Source organism: Bombus terrestris, chromosome 10 (genome assembly GCF_910591885.1).
Source record: "Bombus terrestris chromosome 10, iyBomTerr1.2, whole genome shotgun sequence".
NCBI lineage: Eukaryota > Metazoa > Arthropoda > Insecta > Hymenoptera > Apidae > Bombus > Bombus terrestris.
In genome coordinates this window covers 6321543-6342175 of record NC_063278.1, presented here as the reverse complement: position 1 = coordinate 6342175, position 20633 = coordinate 6321543, and the positions used below count along the sequence as shown (strand labels likewise).

Here is a 20633-nt window from a genome sequence, read left to right as displayed (position 1 = left end):
TACACCGTAGGACCGGCCGAAGAAGTGTAACAATCCAAAGGTCTGCAATCTGTGGCATAAGAGCGGAGTGAGGTACATGAAGACTTGCCAGACGTGTCCGGACATCTATCCATGGACGGGCAAGACCGGAATACGAAGCAGTCGTATCGACAACGACGTCGAAGCGCACGAATGAACGAAAAGAGAATCGGTGTTCCGTGCGATCGAGGCCCACCCAGCCGAAGAAGAAGAGTAGCAGCGCCAACGGAGGAGATGAGACGTTTTTACACCGATTCGATTAATATCCCGTCCTTGTTTCTCCACTAGCCACGTCCTACGAAACATATCCCAGGTCGAGTACGCCAACGAAATCGACTCGAAATCACGCCACTATCACCTTCTTCCCCTCTTTTCATCGAAAATGGACAAATCGCGAAGGAACTAGCGTCACGCGGTGGGTCTTCGATAACATACACGAGGAAACGTGTCGTTCGACTCATATTGAGGCATTCGTTTCAGAAACGAGTCATTCTGTTCGACGCGGCGAACGAACGCACGATGGCCGAACGTTTCGAGTCTCTATATTCCGATCGGCAAACGTACAAAAATTCTAGCCACGCCATACAACGTGTGCCTGTCGTATATTATATTAATGTACGTCGGTTGTATTTAAGCGATTTGAGATATCTCGATTAGGCCGTATTAATTGGTCCTAGTTTTGTTTGGCGAATAGTAAGATCGATACAGTGTCTTCTTGCATATCATTGCAATCAAGGCTCTTTAATTAAGTAATTAACTAACGTATCGCGTCAACATTTGTAATTCATTCGATTAATTAGCCGTGATCGTAAGTCAAATAAAGTTTCTTTATAGCGTTGTGCCAGAAAATGGAATCGTGGAAATCGAAAAATCGGTCGATACTTTATGCTGAAATCGAGGCATCGACCGATTCGCGGTTATCTTCTTACCGCGTTGTCGTTCCTTCCATTTTCTTGCTTTATCATCTTCTCTCTTCCACTCTTCGTCCTCTTCCCGCTCGCTGATTCTTTTTTCTCGTTTAGCTCGAAGCTTGTATCCTTGGCGTACTCGGCCTAAATCCGATAGATGAATTAATTAATTACAAAGTATATTGTCGTGGATGTGCAAACGCAAGCAAAAACTGGAATCGTCGTCGGTCGCGAGAGGTTTCCTAAAATCGACCTGGAGGTTCAGCACGCGCGGAGATCGCCTTGCGGACGAGAGAAACGAACCGAGAGAACCGAGTGTTCACCTTAAACGAAGTATCGTGTATACGAGGGGATCGTCGTGTATACCTTTTAGAACCTGAAACTGTAATACGCCTTTAATCAATAAACATTTCGCTACAATTCCTACCTCTATTTCCTTGCTGCATCGTCTTCGTAGGCGCGTATCAGAATACATTAGGAATTGACTATTAAAAACTAGAATATGGAGGTGGAAACGGGTACAATATGGTCGACCAAGCGCTCACACTGAACGAGTGAATCTCCTCCCATCGGATTCCGTCCATGCCACCTACGTGTTCCACCCAATACTGTGCCATACTGTTATAATTACTCTCCTCCCAAGTCTACGACATGCATTCGATTTACGATACCATGGAAATGATCCAACAATTATTAATTACCCTTTTGTTCTGTTCGATCCAAGCCTGAACCAGTTTGTTCTCCTGAGAGGAAGCGAATTTGCGCGCCTTTACCAGGATCGATTGACACCGTAGTTTTCGAGCACACAGCAGTTCCATATAAGATTGTAATAAGTACAAGAATGGTTTGACAAATGGTGCGGATAGAGACTGGTTATGAAGAAACTTGATAATCGTTTTGGCGTTCTCCAGTCGATCAAACAGATCGCTCGATCGTCGGATGTGAATTTGACGCTTCAGCATTAACAAATAATACTCGAGTGCCTGCGATGAATGGCCGAGAAGTTATTATTTTACATACAATCGTATATTTTTCTAATTAATTCGTCCTAACTTTGAAGCAGTTGCATATTTTCTGAAAATTATTACGCGTGACCTGAGTTTTTAACTCAACGACGTCTTCCACGAGCGTGGAGGTCACTATTACGTTCCTAAAAAAAACATTATTTGGTAGGGTAAACGTTGTGATCGAGTCTCACGAGTACTCACATTCTCAATTGCCAGATAGCTAGACAATTTGTCAGACGCAACACGCTCTCTGGATCCCGTAGGGCACAAGTGTTCGATCTGAAAGCTGAGAAAGATCAAAGAAAACCTCAGCGAAGATTCTTATCGAAAAATTCTTACCTACAACGTTTCTATAGAAATTATAACAAGTTTCGTATGTTTCCAAGATCATGGCAGCGTCTAACAAAAATTCCATGCACAGAGCATAGTACCATATGATAGCAGAATAATCTACGTCCCTGTTAGAGAGATAATACAATTCGTACAGCAAATCGACAGCTTCGTATATCTTCTTCGTCCAAACCTGATATAATGTTCCCGCGATTAAAGCACAAAAGATTCATGATGCTACGTTAAAAAAGCTTTACCATAGCTTCTATCAGCGACGGTAGTATAGCGAGCTTCATCTTATTCAAGTGCAAACAATTACATATTTTACAGATATTTATTCCAACCTCGATACCTTCCACCAGCTTGCCCTGTAGTATTCTTTCATCAACAAATAAATTATTAACATTTGTTCTTTATTACGAAGAGTTAAAATATTTTAAACCTATTGAATTACCTGGTTTCGAATATCGCTTGATAGATCCGAGCCACCAATATCATTTCTTCGGGTATCTTCCAAACAAGCTTCTCTTTAATCATTGATAATATCGGTATCTCCAGGGACTTTACCATGCATGGTTCTTGGAGCTGTCGAAAAGTTTGCACAGCGGATAAATAAATCTCTCCTTTCTCTAAGAAGCCATCGGGGCTTCCGAACGCGAGTCGAAGACTCTGCAAAATGGTAAGTTCCGCCATTTTCATATCGTTCTGCAGCTGAAATTTCATCAATCACGTTATACGTATATTCCGATTAAAGATTTAAAATTATTTTGTGGATCGCAGATGTCTCGAACCATCGAAGCCATGGACAACCGTTGCAGAGCGATAGCGTGCTCTATCTTCTCAGCAACCTCCTTCTCGGAGTTTTTATTTTCGGTACGCTTGGGAATTCCTAGCATCTTATACCGCACTTTTTCCAATGCAATATTGTAACACATTGCTTTGGCGCTCTGCGGTAGTTCGCCATTCAGCATCACAGCGTCGGTATAAAATTTCTTCGCTTGAGAATAATTTCCACAGGCAACGTAAGCATCCCCTGAGCAACAACCGCGTTTCAAGAACTTGATTTCTACCGAATATCATCTTGTAATGTCATACAATAACTAGGTAGGAGACTTTACCCATTAAAATTAAGTATTTTTTTTTGTCAATAGCTTGATCTATAGCTTGAACTTCCGACTTTTCATTGAACTCTGAGATATCGAAATTAGTGATCATGGCAGCGAGAAATTTGATTGCAGAGAGAGGCTGCCCGGTTTGGATTAAAGCTGCGCTATAGTTCAACATAAACGTGACAAATTTCTCAGGATCGTCTGAAAAATATATCTCTGTAATAATTATACCATCCGCTGTTATAACAACTACACCGTTAGAGGAAATGTGAAACGTTACCAGACCGTAAAATGTGATGATGCAACTTCCAAAAGACGTAATCAATCACTTCGATACATCTGCAATTACGATAATCAATGTAGCTAAATTGGTTCAAACGGATGTCCCATGAATCTTCTAATACGGTATCCAAAATAGTAGATCGACTCCTTCTTTTTAATAAATTAGATGCATCGCCGTTCTTGTTCGCGTTTCGGGTTTCTGTATGATCTATCGAAAATAAGTAGAGTCAGATGCAAGTACATACATGTGTTTAAAGTTTGATACGATTTCAGTATATACATGTATTCACCATCGGTATCGTCAGTATACGTTGGCATAATGGAAATCTTGCGAATACTCGCATTCTCACGCTTCTTATCGTTGTTAGTATCGACAACAAAAATTGTACTTCGTCTAGTATCTAATTTATCGTATCGTGTGTGGAACGTTTTTCTTCTCTGTGCCGTTAGATTTAGTTCCTGTGACACTTCCTTATTCTTGAAAACAATCAACGAAGAATTCGAGAGTCATTTTAAATTACGAGTATTGGCTTTTATCTTTTAGATGCTTACGATTTCGTCGAGCTCATCCTCCGAGGTCGTTATTAAAAATCTGCCTCCGCCACAGGTATTACACTTTGAAGTTTCCTTTTCAAGCTCGTCTACAGCCTTCGAGTGGTAGTCCTGCTTTTCGTGTGGCGCGAGCACATCGTAAAAAAATTTGCGAAACGAGGCTATTGTGAACTTCAACATCTTACAGTAAGCGTACGAAGGCAACGTTTTCTTGACAAGTACAGCTGAAACAGAATGCCATTATCACGATCCGGAATTATCCAGAATGATCCGGAATGATCAAAGACGACGGTATGTGTCCTATCAACCAACGGGTCGCTTGACATTCGCAAATCACCAAATGATGCATGTTGCTGAACGTTTTCTGTTTTTTGAATATGTGATACATCGACTCTTCCGAGTGATAGAACTTTCTCTGGACCATAGCGCACTCCAAAATCCTTAATTTGAACATCTCTGCTACGGCTAAAGTAATCAGGAAGAATATGGTAATTGCGAAATTTGTTTTCAATAATTAATACTTCCTTTTTGTACGTATATCGGTGTAGCGTCAACCATCACGTGGTCCAACATACTGCGTAGAAAAATATCACCCAAAGTTGCCGCACATTTGACGAAATTTTGCTCGTAGAAGTTCATTCTGTTATAGATATCGATTCTCAAGCCTAACGACGTTACGATGTTCGTTTAAAATATCTTATATTAAGTTGGAGCATATGAAAACGCAATTCAAATAATAGACAAAACCCCAAGTCACCTATAACGTCTCGGTTGGATTCAACGAAACCTTTCTTCTGTTTGGACAATATGCATACGTTCAACGCGCTCATCTGCGTCCAGTGTAGCGGTGGTGCCAACTCTTCAGGTGTCAAATATGCTGGGATCTTTGACAATAGCGATTGCTCTGGGAAAACGAGATCATAGCGAGCCGCTTCCATAGGCGATATCGTGACAACTTCCAATGAGTTAACTTGTATAGCTGACATCAAGAACGCTTCGCACCAGCAAATCATATTTTTACTACGTTGCTGAAGGATTCTAAAGGAATCAAGCGATTGATACACTGTACGACGTCTCGATAGAAAGAGACTAGGCTGAATTTACTTGTCGAGAGCGCCAGGAATCGCAATAACGTTCAAAAATTGACAGGCAAACGCTGTCAAATATTTCGGCTCTAATCCGTCCAGCATTCTGTTCATCAGCCTTTTATCTTGGTAAATGCCAGATTCGACTTGAGATAAATTATCCGAAGAAGTAGGTTCCATCATCGTCATGCCTACAACCACGCGGTTATTATTCAAAGTAGAGGATAAAAATTGCCAGGAAAGAAGATCCATGTATTGCACGTCGTCTAGGAGGATGCACAAGTAACCAATGACCTGAATTGAAATTTAACTGCATATAATAATATTTATAGACCGTTTTATGAAAATAATCATTTGCAACGTTATAACCTCGTTTAATATATCATCAAAGATCTCGGTGGCTTTTTTGTGACGCTGCCAATCGGTATCCTCGCAATATTTCTTTGATAGAGGAAACTGTACTCTCATGATGGGGTTCAGGTAACAGAAATCCTCTGGGTCCAGTACTTTGGACAGCGTATACGATAGAACTTTTTCACGATCCTCGATGTTCGTGCAATCTTCAGCTTGGAAAAGCTAGATGCGCGAGAAAAAGCTTGTCATACTTTCGGCAAACACAGTTGAAGGTAAATTCTGAAATTCGTAAATTTACTTGGAGAAGCACATGATACAGTACAGCGTAAGCTTTCTCCGAATACGATGGATGCAAAGAAAGACGAATGAGCTTTATTTGCCTGTTTCGAACAATTGTGACAAAAGCGTCGAGAATCCTCGATTTGCCAGATCTTTCACAGCCCTGTGCGATTAATCAAAATGAAATTTTCGACTTTAATTGCACATACCGAAATTTGTATGTTTCGAACAGAACTTCGATAAGCAATCCGGAATAAACACGTTCTGCCACTCCGATGTTATCTAGAATATCCTTGAAGTATTCTATTTCATTATATCGGCCAAGAATGGGATAAACATACTCCAAGCTCGACAGTAATTCGGTTTTCCTGGAACTAGAATGGATTTAAATAGACACCAAAACAACGTTATGGAACATGTAATTAACGATCAAGGGCATAATTACGACGGATCTTTAGCCGAGAATTCGTAAACGTGACATTTTCCAAACTTCCTCAATATCTTTATACCTTGCGAAAGAAATTTTTCCCTAGGCAGAGCACTGTCTAGAACGGTGTCGTAGTCGCAACATATCTACGATAAATATTCTTGTAGATTTTACAAAGGAATTTTTAGAACAAATTGTTAAAAACATAGAAGACAAACTGTATCGAATGAAACAATGGCCAAAGAAATGGCTTTCTGGACAGGCGTACCAAAAATCATGTACTGTCTTCTAACGGCATGACCTATTACGCCGCAGAATGCTATACCTGTTAAATACACAATAATGTAAAATGTGAAATTGAAAAATTCGATATTTAAAATTCAAAAGATTACCAGTCGAGATGCCAATTAGAACCGCTTTGACGCCAGAAACGCGTTTTACTTCCTTTATTATTTGAAGCGAGGTCAATAACGCGTTCTTTGCATTATTCTTCTCGCTTCCTCTTTCTTTCTCTTTCTCGCTATTATGATACCCTTTCATTCCGTATATGATATAAAACGATATATCCTTTTCGCACAGATTCACCATGTACGGGCATCCAAAATATCCTTCGATCACACTGCAACAAAAGATCAAAACATTCGTCACTTCTAGCAATTGCATAGAACAATTTCAATTTCAATGAATCTATCCCAACGGAGATACTTTTGAATAATTTCGAACAGTTGGTCCGCCAGAGAAATCAACTCGTACACAGTACACTCACTGGGAACCATATTGATACAGACCACGGTAACTTGTCTCAATTCCGTTAAATATTTCAACGATTCTTCGTCTTTGATCTGAGAACAGAATTTTTTTATGCAATCCGTTTTTCACAGGAAATTACCAAACTTACGATCGCTAGGACCTCTCTGAATATGTAACTTTTCAAGTATATGCCGATACGTCTTCGTAACGCGTCGACTACGGAAACTCTCGCTGTGAAAAGTTATCATTATCGTTAATTCTTTTATTCCTGTATTAATTTGTTACTAAATCGGGACGATTTACTCTGAAAGTGTATAACATTAATGTCGGGATCGATTGATACTTCGGAGACGAGTGACATTTCTGATAACGTCTGAGACAAAATGGGATGACCATTCAACGATAAGTTATCCACCGGTGCGCTGCTTTTTCTCGATGGTTCCGACGGTGGTCCAATCACTTTAATAATCTATCATATACCGACGATCGATGATATGTCGATATTTAAAAAGATAGTATCCGATCTTCGAAATTATTCGAAATTAAGTTATCCGCACCTTAATGTTCCTGGCGTCTTTGATAACGTACTCATACTGGCTGGGTGAGCAATGTTCCCAAGCGCTGGAGGACAATACAAGATCGCCTGGTAAACTGATTCTTTTCGCGTGCTTCAGATCCTCGACTGGTTTGCCAGCAATTACAAAGTGTCTGGCTCTGTCGTCGCCGATTATCGAAAACGTCAAGCTTCCCGTGGAGATTACGATATTCACTATCAACGTCGAGATCGATACATTACTACCACTCACGTCTTACTTAACTATGCGCACCTAAACAGAATTATCTTACCTTTCGAGACAAAATCTTCATTCTTTGTGTGAGCAACGGCATCCTGGATTCGTAACGCGGATAAAATCGCGTGGTGCACCATTTTTGAAACGAACTCGTCTCTGTTTACCTTCCACATGACTAGCAGAGCATCGTCTACGTGCAACGACGATTTTTGAAAAGATTTGTTTTCTTAATACCAATGGAAATCGATAGACGTACGAGAGAATTTCAACACGTCTCCGTGAGTGAGGTACACTTCTTCGATTATAATCTCTATGTAACGGTTCAAAAGAGAGAACAGAGCATAGCTACCGCCATTTTCACCACTGATATATTTTCTATAGAGACTGACAAATTGCGTCATGCTGATCATCGCCATAACCGCGGTAAATTTACGGAAATTCTTCTTGGATAAATCGCTCTCGTATATTAACTCATCAGGAACGAATGTCGCCATTATTCGAGTGCAATTGTCGTCTCGGTGAGCGTTTAATACCTAATTATTTTGTTCCTTTATACCTAATTGATTGTCATACATGGATACGAAATTAAATGTAAAAAGAGAGAAAGACTAACCTCCCGTAAACTGGTACTCTCTTTTTTGTATATCGGTCCGATGACGTCTGGCGTCCACGCAGTTTCCACGTAATCGGAATACAACATTACTATACTCTTTAATTAAATCTAAGTACGAACGATACGGCAATCGAAATATATTTTTAATTCGCTCGGAATCGCTCGATTACATTTCGTAAAGAATTATAATTCGATTATCATTTGTTTCGATACGATATCGATCAAAAAGATTGGTAAGTTACATCTGCGCGTAAAGAGTCCTAAAGATGAAAGATTTCTTTAAGCTTGCACCGTTCACAGAAGTAGAAAGAACAGAACATTAAGGACATTAACAAATGCATTTCTTGTATAAATTATTTATGTATTATGTTATTAATTAATACAAGAGGGATGTCACAATATTATATCACTTAAAATATAATATCACAAATACAAAAAAAGCAAGATGTATGTAATAATACTTGAATGAGAATACTTAAAAACAAAATAATTATATGGTCGCATTTCGCAATACCTTTCACTTTAAAAAATAAACAAAAGACAGCGTAACGCTTAGTCAGGAAAGAACCAAATGAACCTATATATTTACCCATTTGCATCCGTAAATAGAATATTCGGCATATGACGATCGTCTTCTATCATCGAGCGCGGACTATTCCGCAGTCCAACCGCGGAATATTTTACGCATGACACAGTTCGCGTTTTGCTGTCAATCTGCGAGCATTTAAGCTGTTAAAAAAATACCATGTCAAATAAACTCTAAGAACTATCCAGAAGTCATTTACTATAGAAGTTAACGAAAATAATAAAACTACCGATATACGGCCGCTCGTGGTGATACGGGCCAATCGTCAGTTGAGCGACGCTGACGTGTGGACACAGTAACACAGTCATGATGCAAATGGGTCAAGCCTATAAACTAACCTATAAACGATAAAAGAAAATGTAAAATTCAATATATAATATTTACAAATATAAACATAAATTTTCTTTTTCTTGGTTTCGATTTTAAATACTTTTTCAAGTACTGTTTTTATATTTATTTTTAAATTATTTTTTTATTTTTATTGCAACCCAAACAAATTTTTTTTCCCTAGAAATAACTATTTTCTACTATTTACAATGACCACCGTAATAAAATATTCAGTCTTGTTCCAACATGAACATAAGAAAACCAAAAATAGGTCTTTCATGTTATGTTGTTTGTGTACATCATTGTATATTAGAATTTGACGCACGCTAAGAAATTTAATACACAATTTAGTACACAAACAAGACATTTATACATATTTGTTACATAAATTGGGTGACATATTGGTGCAAATCTTGGTGGTTTATTTACGATGTTCTCGTTCGTCCCTTGACAAAGTGCTTTTTAACCAATTAACTCTGATAAATCTTTCCTCAAATTTCGCCATGGTAAAAGACGGTAAGAGATATCGAAAACTTGAAATGATAAATCCTATAAGATCTGTGATTAAGTGTGTTAGAGCATTCGATTAAGGAACGTAACGTCATCAAATATAAGAAAAGAGAAAAGAAATAAATCCTGGTTAAAATCGTATAGAAAGAAACGTAAACTTCGTAAAAGAATAAAGTTACAATCTATCTTAACGTAAATCACTATACGCCCCGTATCTTTATTGATACAAAAAGAGCCAAAACGTGAAATATAATTGAAAGTAAAAAAAAGAAGTAAAAAAAAAAAATAAAAATCAAACGAAAGAAGAACTTTGTCAAGACGAAAAATGCTCAACGAAAACATAGAAACATCGCTTATTTTCATCGAAAATTTGATTCCATTGAAAATTTGAATCTTCCAACTATTTTGAATGATAAACGAAGCAAATAAATTTTAGAATATAAAACGTCAACCACCAAAAATATTTTTGCTGTTGCACGATTCTACACACGGTGGTCGTTTCCTGTTACAATTAGTTGGATTGCACAATTTAACCCGAAGCTAGCGATACTCTGGTCATTCACAATCGACGCCTGTGTCGACAATTGCGAAGAATGCGCTAATGCTTTCAGAAAAATCTAATTTAATATTTTAATAATTGCATTATTGAGCAAGTAAATCTTATTAATGTATTATTACATCGGTAATATCGATTGCTTTAGTCTTCTTAATCTTTCAATATTATATGTACAGCGACAGTCTTTTTCTGGAATAAGATCGCTTAATGAGATGAACCACTAAATTTCCCTCTTATCGTTTCTATGTAGAAAATTAAGTGGAAAAAATACGTGTAGAAACATTCCATACATTCTCAGTTGCTATACTTAGCTATTCATCTTAAATTATTAGAAGGTTATATACTTGTTCCAGTAAAGCTGCCTTGAGCATTGGTCGTTTACAAAAATAGGCAATTTCTATTAGAAAATTTGTATGAAAATACAAATATATATATATAAATTTAGATATATGTAGATATATATATATATATATATATATATATATATATATATATATATATATATATATATATTATATATATATATATATATACACATATATAGATAACCATATACTTCTGTCTATTAGATATCCTATCTATGGTCCTTTTTAATATCTGTAACAATTAGTTACGTATTCAATTGCTTAAGCGTATAACACGAAAGATGGAATTTCTTACGGATCATGGCACACTATTTTTTCACTGTTCGTTCTTTCAAGTTAGTGTGTCCGAAATTGCGTGTAGCTTGAAGCATTAAAAAAAAAACTAGGCTCGGGTGTTTCAGTCGGTTTCAGTCGCATCCGGTACCTTGGACTCTACACCCAAGCAATATGACCACCAGACAAGTTCGAAGAAAAATCGTTCGATCTTCTTCTCGAGAGTTATATAAAACTTGATCAGAGTTTATCGCAGATTTACTGCCGAGATCTACCAATGTTTCGATCTGGCGACATGCAAGAAGAAGGATTCTCTGCTGAGACACTGAACGCCGCAAATGTTGCAAGTGTAAGGATTGTTTTCACCGTGATACCCCATATGGATAAGATACATCACTAGGTTACCAAACACAATGTTACAATGTTGACAAATGATTTTCTGGTTCAGCGTAAACTTGCTCCAGTCGTAACCTGTTTGACCAAAGACACAAAAGTCATTGGGAGTTAAAAGCTGGGACGATTGTTCTTGTTGCTCATGTAATTCTTCATCATCGGAGTTCTCGACCACTTGATGATCCAGTTTCACAGCTTTCCCCTTGCGTCTGCTAGTACCTGTCGCCCTTGGTCTTTTAAGACTATTAGAAGTACTGGGTTTACTAAGGTCTAAAGGTGCCTCCTCCATCTCTACGTCTTCTACGATGTTCATTAAACCAGACTGAATGGAAATTATATTGCGAAATGTCTCGTTATTAAATGAATCATCGGGCATATTTGAAGTATTGTTCTCGTCACATCTGACCACGAGATTTTCAGGTAAATCGTCCATCATCCTTCCTCCGTTTAACATCCTCAAGTAGTCCATCATCACCTTAGATTGTATTCGGTCGAACTCTTTTATGATATTGTTGTCCTTGGCAGCGAGGAAGGGCAGCAAAGGGAAGCGAGCGAATATCTGATTGTATGGGAAAGTCACGAATGATTGATTCTGCATGACTTCGTTGACTCCCTTTGCGGAGATGGCACCGCTCGCAATATTTGCGTTCAATATGTTGATGCCATTCAAAATAGCAGCGTTTAATAAGATAACATTGTGCAACATGTTAGTATCGTTCAATATATTCGCACAGTTCAACATATTTGGAAAGTTGAGGACATTCGCATTGTTTAAAGTATTTGCACCGTTCAAACTAAACGCGCCATTTAAGATATTTGCAGCGTTGAAGTTATTCATGCCATACGAAGTGCTTGGGCCGTACGAAGTGCTTGGGCCATACGAAGTGCTTGGGCCATACGAAGTGCTTGGGCCATACGAAGTGCTTGGGGCATACGAAGTGCTTGGGCCATACGAAGTGCTTGGGCCATACGAAGTGCTTGGGCCATACGAAGTGCTTGGGCCATACGAAGTGCTTGGGCCATACGAAGTGCTTGGGCCATACGAAGTGCTTGGGCCATACGAAGTGCTTGGGCCATACGAAGTGCTTGGGCCATACGAAGTGCTTGGGCCATGCGAAGTGCTTGGGCTACCCGAAGTGCTTGCGTCATACGAAATACTTGCGCCATGCGAAGTGCTTGGGCCATGCGAAGTGCTTGGGCTACCCAAAGTGCTTGCGCCACGCGAAGTGCTTGCGCCATGCGAAGTGCTTGCGCCATGCGAAGTATTTGCGACATTCAAAATATTCGCTGCACTGAAATTATTTGCAATAGTCAAAGGGTTTCCACCATTCAAAGTATTTACAAGATTAATAATATTCGCTGCATTGATATTATTTATAGTGTTCAAGGGGTTTCCGTTGTTCAAAGTATTTGCAATGTTGAAAGCAGCTGCTGCATTGATATTGTTCGCAATGTTCAATGGGTTTCCGCCACTGAAAGCATTTACTCCATTGAAGATATTTGCGGTGTCCAAGGGTCCTGCGCTGTTCATAGTGCTTGCAATGTTAAAAGTATTCCCTCCATTGAGGTTACTTGCGATGTTCAAAGGACTTACGCTGTTTGAATTATTTGCAACGTTAAAAGTATCCGGTCCATTGAAATTATTTGCGATGTTCAAGGGGCTGGCACTGTTCGAAATATTTGCAACGTTAATAATATTCGCTGCATTCAAGTTATTTGCGATGTTCAAGGGGCTTGCGCTGTTCGAAGTATTTGCAACGTTAATAATATTCGCTGCATTCAAGTTATTTGCCATGCTTAAGTTGTTTGCACTGTTCAAAGTATTTGCGGCGTTCGCTGTATTTATAATGTTTAAGTCATTTATCGCATATATCGATAACTGATGATTAATCGGAGACACTTCCTGTGGAAGCTCTGATTGAGGAGAAGATTCTGGAATTTGAGCGTTGCTGTCAACAGCAGTGCTCGGGCCTGCGTCATCAGGAGACTTGGTCGCCTTTGGTTTCGGACCACGACGTGTTCCATAGACATCTATAATGGGAAGTGGATTCGGCGAACCATCCGCGTTCAACACCATCGCCGGATCGTGGTCATACTTCCTCAAATGAAGCTTCAACGAGTGACAATACTTGGTAGCATATGAACAGTTGGCGCATCTATATTGGTAGACATTCGAGTGAGATTTAAGATGGCTATTAAGCATCGATTTGTTCACACATGAATATGGACACTTGCTGCACTTGAACGGTTTTGAGCCAAGATGATTGCGTAGGTGATATTCCAGATGATGTTTATATTCGGTGACAAAAGGACACTTTGGGCAGGACAAGAGTTTCTCAGCCTTAATATGACACCGACTATGCTCCCAGAACTCGAGTTTAGTTATGGCTATGAAATTACACTGTTTGCATTTAAAAGTTTTCACTTTTCCTTGCGAGTTCAATCGTGGAACTCGGAGTCCCGGCTCCTCGTTTGCTTGCTGTCTCGAACATTCGCCTTGAGTTGAGGCCGATCTGTTTGCAGCATCCCCAGATGCTGATTCCGTAGCTAGCTGGTTAGCCATAGATTTTAACGTTTCTGAAGCATCTCTTCTTAACGTAGAATGTGCTGTTAAATGAATCGAGAACTGTGCTCTGTAAAAGAAAATCGCCCGTTTGTTTTGTCTTTGTTCGGTTTCATACTAATTTCTAAGATAAAAGATAGATTATTTACCTATCGAACGTAGAGAACTCGCAAATAGGACATTGCAGGATATTTTTCTTGGATGTACGTTTTTGTTTCGATTTTGTTGATTTCGTCACTTTGGAACTATTACCCCTTTGTTTCGGCTTACTTCCAGTCTTTGAAGTATGTCTCGAAGATTGGGGATTGTTATGAAGCGTTACCTGCGAATTGTAACAGTATGCATTGCCTTCTACGTTATGCGAATCCTGGGAACATCCACTTCCCGGTGACAGGCCAGAGGTTGCTGTCGAAAATGATGCCGATGTACTCGGTGAACCAGAATTGCTCGTGGAATGATCAGGTGATACACCTGAATCGTTGTTTTTGTCCTCGTTCGGTTCTTCTTTCTGTGAAAAGTGTATTGTGCGCTTTATTAGTTAAGGTTTTCGATCCAGGTACGCTGTCTCTCGAAGAAAAACAAAAGAATGCGAGGTAGAAGGATAGACAGGTGGCGAATAAAAGTTGGCAAGTGGTCAGTCAACTAGTAGCAGAATTAAGCCAAGTTCTGAAAGTAAAGACACGAAGAGTTAACCGAGTCCATCGAGTTAAGTGAAACGACATTTTGTCGATCGCCGAAGAGAAAAGAAGTGGGGGTTGCGGTTGGGGGATAAAAAAACGAGAGGGTGGAGAAAGGGGAGACGCGAATGTAGAGAAAACGAGAGGGATGAATGTGTTAAAGGGAAAAAAAGGATTCGATCAGAGAGGGGTTGAAACGATTACTCACCACTCTTCTATCGGCGATACCCCAGGCGGGCGTGGTTGATGGTTGAACTTCAGATGGGGGACCTTTCTCTTGAGCCATGGGTCGTTTCCGTTTTTGATCTGTTTCAAAATCGCTATTCCGTTCTCTGTCTCTGCTCTCTGAATTATCGTCTCTGTCTGCTCTCCTATTGTCCCTTTGCTTATCAGAATAAATGTTTAGTCCTATTTAATTTGAAGTATACTGCTTCGAAGTTGATGCGATAATTAGCGAATATATGATAATCGTTCAAATTATTACATAGGCGAAAATTAAGAATTCGTATCACGGACAACAACAGATATGAAAATTCGACGATCGAAGGAAAAGATTTAAGCAAGATGGAATAATGAAACGAATAAAACAGTTCGGCCTGAGTTGACCTCCTGATACAATACAGTTCAAAGGGGTTAATATTTACAATGATTGTATGAATTTCTATGAAGAAGGGAACAGACCGCCTTGGCAACTAACCTGCGCCTATTCTAAAGCAAGTTCCAAGTAAAATCATTTCACAATGTTTGCCTGTTGTTCCCGTCGTCCTTTTGTCTTGTACGCACTGGGAGAACAAATTACTTTCGATGTATAGAATCAGTCGAGCTATTTTACTCGAAGCATGATAACGAGTGATAAAATCGTTCCGACCCAAAACACGTATCTCTATCGTTCAAAGACTCCGAGAAACGAAACATCGTCTTATAAAATTATTCGAAATCTGCATCGGTACATCTTAATGAACCAATTTATTCGATCTATCTATCTAATTTATTTCAAATATTTGGCAAACTTATTCTTTCATCGTCGTCCGCTGCGTTGATATATTTACGACAAGATGCGTATTTTGAAAATGTAAATATCCCAGTGAAATTTTAGAACAAAGAAAAACGAGAAAATATATTTTACCTTCCGCGATATGTCAGACGAAAGATGAACGGTACTAGGGTTAAAGTCTAACTCATTTATTCAAGTAGAGCATACTTGAAAGGTTCAGAAAGTGACAGGGTTGGAAGATCCTACTTTAAAGTTCCATTGAAAATGTCATTGTTTGCCTGACTCCGTACGACGTGGTCATAAATTAAAAGGTAACCTTTCCCTTTTGCTGGACTGTCCTACGACCAAGCGTACCCAAAAATCGGTTAATAACAAAACAACTCTTGTATTAATAAGGTCGTCTCGGTCTCAGCTGAATTAGCATTAGACGTCAAGTTTTCGAATTTTTACAATTTTTAAGTCGCTGTTACAAAAAAAAAGGTATAGCGTAATTTTAACCGTGACGAATTTATCCGACGCGCAATTCCCAAATATTCAAATCTTTTTCAACTGTAAGTTCGAAGAATTTCGTGTCGATCATCCGCTGCGGAATTCTTTCGACGACGCACAAACATTCGCGTTCCAGTAAGAACGCTTATAAGTCGATTAAAGCGAACTCCATCGTGCTCGTTTGAACAAGAACAAAAAGACTTTGGTAAAGGTCGAAGGAAGAGAACCTTTCGAAATTCTTAGCACAATCACAACAGTAGGTAAATAGAAAACTTACAACAAAGGGACGAAACGGATACAGACTCGCGAATATAGATGACATATAGATCCGAGAGAAAACGAACTCGTTCGAGATGGACAATTAGAACTAGAATAAGTATCGAACTAATGCGTGCTTAAAAAAGCTTCAAAGAGTCTAATAAAACGAATAGTAGTGATTTTTGCTGAATCACAACTAAAATCTCTGCGAAAACGCTGATAACTATTAGAGGAATAAAAACTGTTAACTGATGATATTCGAAAACGATGCTTAAGAAATTGTAATATTTATATTAAGTGACAAATTCGTAATTTTCAGATGTGTGCAATATTGAGAAGTTTGTAAAATTTGTGAAGCACGTCTTGTTTGAAGGTCGCCAGACTGAAATAAAACTATCTATCTATTAAATCACGATGTAATGTTTATTTGTATAAAGTTGAAGCTTGTATCCATGCTAGACTAGAAGACAATAATACGGATGTATCAGGACAATGAATGTAAATTTGAAAGACTATTTAATGAGGCAACACTAGAGCAAACGTGAATTTCCATCGGTCACCGTACAGCGTACACCGACGTTATGGCGATTCGGAAAACAATCGGCGAGTATCGTTGCTGACTTCGCAGCTGCCCTGCCTTTTTTTAAATCGAAATTAAAAAGAAAAAATGAAGAGAACAAAGGAGAAAGAAGTAAGAAACAAGAAGACGGAAAGATTCGCGACCATATTCACGAGAAAACATATAACGTTTGTTTTTCCGATATCCTTGTTGCTCCCGACATGTTGAATTTTCTCTGTGTTTGTTTCGATTCCGTACACGATGTCATTGCTATATTATATCGATACTTTTCGAAACGTGCGAACTAAACAACGGCTAATTTCGATGCGCGCGTATACCTCGATAGAAAAGTCAATGATTCTCTTAGGATCGGCTTAGGAAGAAACTCGAAAGCAGCGTATCGTTGCTGGCGAATCTGTAAATTGGACACGACACGCGTGTACACCGGCAATTCAACATTTTAATTTATCCGTATAAAACAAACGAGCAGCGTAAAAAAGTGCGTGATCGAATGCAAAACGATCGAACAAGTGCGTGAAAGAGTGGAAACGACCGGCGAACGTCCCACCGAGTACGATTCTGCTGTTCGAATTTCGATTTTTCTTTCGATTTTCCGTCGGATCAATTATGGATCGCACGGTTTAAAATCGTTTTTCTATCGCAATTACCTTTATTCGCAAATTGTCACATAATGTCAGATTAGAAAAATTAAAAGATCACTAACCTCGGAATTCGAATTCTTCGCCTTTTTCATTGTCACGAATTGTAGATCGTAATTACACACTATTAACACTGATTTTAACCTTAATACGCGCACTTAATTACACAAACTTAATTACGCAAACTTATCTGATATAAACATTTTAATTTAAGAAAAAAAACTATGAAAGTTAAAAAAGCTAACTCCGCCGGTAATCGAATATATAAATAAGCCGGTAGATATGTCAGGTATTAAATAAGTATGCAGATACACAACTAAACCACGTTAACACCGATCTGTCCTATGACTGGCAAGAAACTGCCGAGCGACTGGCGAACATGACCTAAGTCCCAAAATGAAGTACTAGCTGTATTTGTGGATCGTGTATAGAGGGCAGCTACCCTCTCCCTTTCGAGACCGCCTGCCCAATCGGAGGCCTCCAATCGCCTCGTTCCGTTTTTTCAGTTCCCACCCTTAACCCTGCCGTGTTTCCTGCATATTGAAAACTATTAGCATTTCTTATCAACCATCACTCCCTACCCACGTGACATTTTTTCGTTCCCTCTAGGCACAGCTTTTTGCTTGTTCTCAATGTTTTCCAAGCATCCTTCCTCTTCTTTTTCTACTAGCTCGAACATTTCCCCCCCCCCCCTCCATCGTAGATATCGATAATTCCTAACTGTTTCTTATCGTTCGTAATACTTGATTAAAGATTTTTTAAATATATAATTTTGTTTTATAACTTTTTTTTAACCTTCCTACTGTACTTTTATCAGTTTACCGAGTTTAATCGAATTTAGTTAGCCAAAGAAAAAAAAAAAGAAACAGAAGATCTAAAAGTAAAGAACGTCTTTTAATTAGCGTCGGCGATTTCCAAGTGGAAAAAAGGGACGAAAAATGCGTGGATACGCGTGCGCGCCCTATTCTTTTTTCGTCGGAAGCAGTCTGCTTTCTCTCGTGTTAGACAGATCGCACCCTTTGCCGCGTTTCGGGAAAGCATCGAGCTAAACCATTAGCCAAACTCGTTGTTCCCGGTTCAGAAAACACTGATAATGGCGAACAAAATTTCCAAAGTTTCTCTCCGCTATTTTATCAAATTTTATCAAACCCGAGAAGAAGGTGCGAAGAGATGCGAAGAAAGCTGATAGCATGGAGATCCTAGAAAATTTTAATAAAACTATAGAACTTGTTGTTTCCCATATCTCATAGAAAATGACATCTTGCAACGTAATCTCGAGGATTGTCAAGGGTTTTGACCAACAGGTACAACAACCTCGATACCGTAAATCGTCTTTTAACCCTTTTGAAGTTGGACGGAAGAGAAAAAGGAAAAAAATTTCCTTTAACCCTTTCCCGTAATCTGCTTTTCCAGTAAACGGGACTATTTCCACCGTACGTTTATGACTGTTATGTACGTTTTTACAGTTAAAATCTCCGCAAAAAGAAAAAAGAGGGTCGCATGCGTTTCTAACAGTTCCCACGTTTCTTGTCTGTCGTACAGTTGTTGTACGGTAACCCTTCATCGACCTTGTTTTTCTAATCGAAGAAAAGGCCAATTTTTTATCGTAAGCTCTTGTCCATCGATGCTCGAAGATTTTTATGTTTAGCCAATAACCTTTTAACCATTTGCCCCTAATAGCGTAACAACAGATTGACAAGAAAAATTCAAGAAATTTTGCGAACGAGGTTCCGTGTCCTCGAACTTTCATCCTTTTGTAATTCAATTTTGTACGTCTGCAAAAGCTTTTCAATTCGTTACCGTTTTCAGAAGTCTAGAAATAAGATGAGAAAGTGTTTTCGCCTCTCGTAAAAGAAAGAAATATTTTTACATCTTTCTAAGCCTTCGTGTATCCATTCTGGCCTTGTTTTCTCTTTGCTAGCCCTCTTTCCGCATAGCCTTTCCTGCCATAAATATAACAAAAAGAAAGGGTATGACATTTATATGCAAAACATAATAACCACCGTGGTAATAAATTATTATTTTATTAGGTTGCCATGTTTTGTATTATTAACAAGGGACCAGTGTCAAGATTTTTGGGCAATTGCCCATAATTATCCTTCGTATTCAAAATCTATACAAAGATATAGCTTATTTAGGGAAAATCTGTAAATTTCGTTTCTTTGCCCTTTAATCCTTTTACTTGGTCAGACCTTGGAAAAATTACCAGGAAAATATAGTCATTTTTCTAAAATATGTGACGTATTTTATACGAAATATGCTATGTATAACTGTACCCTTGAAAGTCATCATAATTTTAACACGATTATTTAACAACGCATAATAAAAGTTGTCGTACTTGTACGTGCGTCATGTAGGAAATAACTTTTAGCATTTAGGGATTAAAATATAATTGTGGCATACAGAGGCGATATTAAATACTTAACAGCACTTAAAAGACGCAAAGGTCATTAAGAAAAGGACGTAGCTGTTAGTACTTGAAGAAGAACACTAATTAACTTTTCAGTAATTCAGTAAGAAAATCCGTTACTTGGGAAATAAAGGATTTGTACATTTTTCCTCTTGATTTACGGATTAGTAAGAGTTCTTCAAGATTTATAACCCAAAATCTAATTTTTATTTTCCTTCCCGTCTTTATGTCGAGGATATATTATTTGCTAACATGGTTAAGCTTTAAAGGATACCCTCTACTGGTTTTGATTTATTTCTGTTCTATTTCAGTTCTGCTTCTGAAGAATTTTGCCTAGTGTCCTACCCAATTTTGTGAACCTGTACCTTCCTGATAATCGTCCTGAGATTACTACTTTCTAAAATTATCTAAAAATAGAGTCGAAAAGTATTAAGCATCAAACATCGATATTATTGCATCGATCGTTTCTGCCAGCAATTAAAAAGAGTGGATCAGATTATTGTCTCAGA

General features: G+C 38.5%; 3 protein-coding genes across 4 annotated transcripts in view; 1 reads left to right on the top strand and 2 right to left on the bottom strand.

The window, feature by feature from the left end:
• The window catches only part of LOC100651046, a 41058-nt gene extending 39712 nt beyond the window's left edge, over positions 1 to 1346 (top strand). For both annotated transcript variants that reach the window (XM_048409251.1, XM_048409252.1), the window contains exon 16: positions 11 to 1346. In XM_048409251.1, coding sequence (XP_048265208.1) covers positions 11 to 175 — 165 coding nt within the window. In that variant the 3' untranslated portion in view covers positions 176 to 1346. The remainder of the gene's footprint in view (positions 1 to 10) is intronic.
• LOC100645053 (adenylate cyclase type 10) lies at positions 828 to 7261 on the bottom strand. The gene is given in 23 exon segments (XM_048409260.1): positions 828 to 1070; positions 1354 to 1570; positions 1628 to 1909; positions 1980 to 2076; positions 2135 to 2219; positions 2273 to 2456; positions 2521 to 2641; positions 2718 to 2974; positions 3055 to 3296; positions 3382 to 3573; positions 3653 to 3862; positions 3945 to 4131; positions 4207 to 4430; positions 4519 to 4717; positions 4720 to 4871; positions 4964 to 5244; positions 5311 to 5585; positions 5661 to 5867; positions 5944 to 6298; positions 6370 to 6497; positions 6570 to 6676; positions 6744 to 6970; positions 7057 to 7261. Coding segments are annotated over 22 exon segments (4239 nt in total). The 5' UTR covers positions 7128 to 7261; the 3' UTR covers positions 828 to 1070; positions 1354 to 1414.
• A 3758-nt stretch (positions 7262 to 11019) lies between these two features.
• On the bottom strand, positions 11020 to 18120 carry LOC100645169. Its single transcript, XM_012312624.3, has 4 exons — positions 17780 to 18120; positions 14964 to 15140; positions 14228 to 14586; positions 11020 to 14148 (listed from the first exon to the last, which is right to left on the bottom strand). Exons 1-4 carry the CDS (start codon positions 17807 to 17809, stop codon positions 11394 to 11396), a joined length of 3321 nt encoding a protein of 1106 aa, XP_012168014.2. The 5' UTR covers positions 17810 to 18120; the 3' UTR covers positions 11020 to 11393.
• Positions 18121 to 20633: the final 2513 nt, after the last annotated feature.

Bases quoted from the DNA above. Each gene is read 5' to 3' on its own strand.
- LOC100645169 (XM_012312624.3), bottom strand. From the start codon at position 17,809: ATGAAAAAGGCGAAGAATTCGAATTCCGAG. The intron at 15,141-17,779 runs GTTAGTGATCTT...TATTCTGATAAG, and splicing joins CGAAGAATTCGAATTCCGAG to CAAAGGGACAATAGGAGAGC. The intron at 14,149-14,227 runs GTAAATAATCTA...TTTCTTTTACAG, and splicing joins GAGTTCTCTACGTTCGATAG to AGCACAGTTCTCGATTCATT.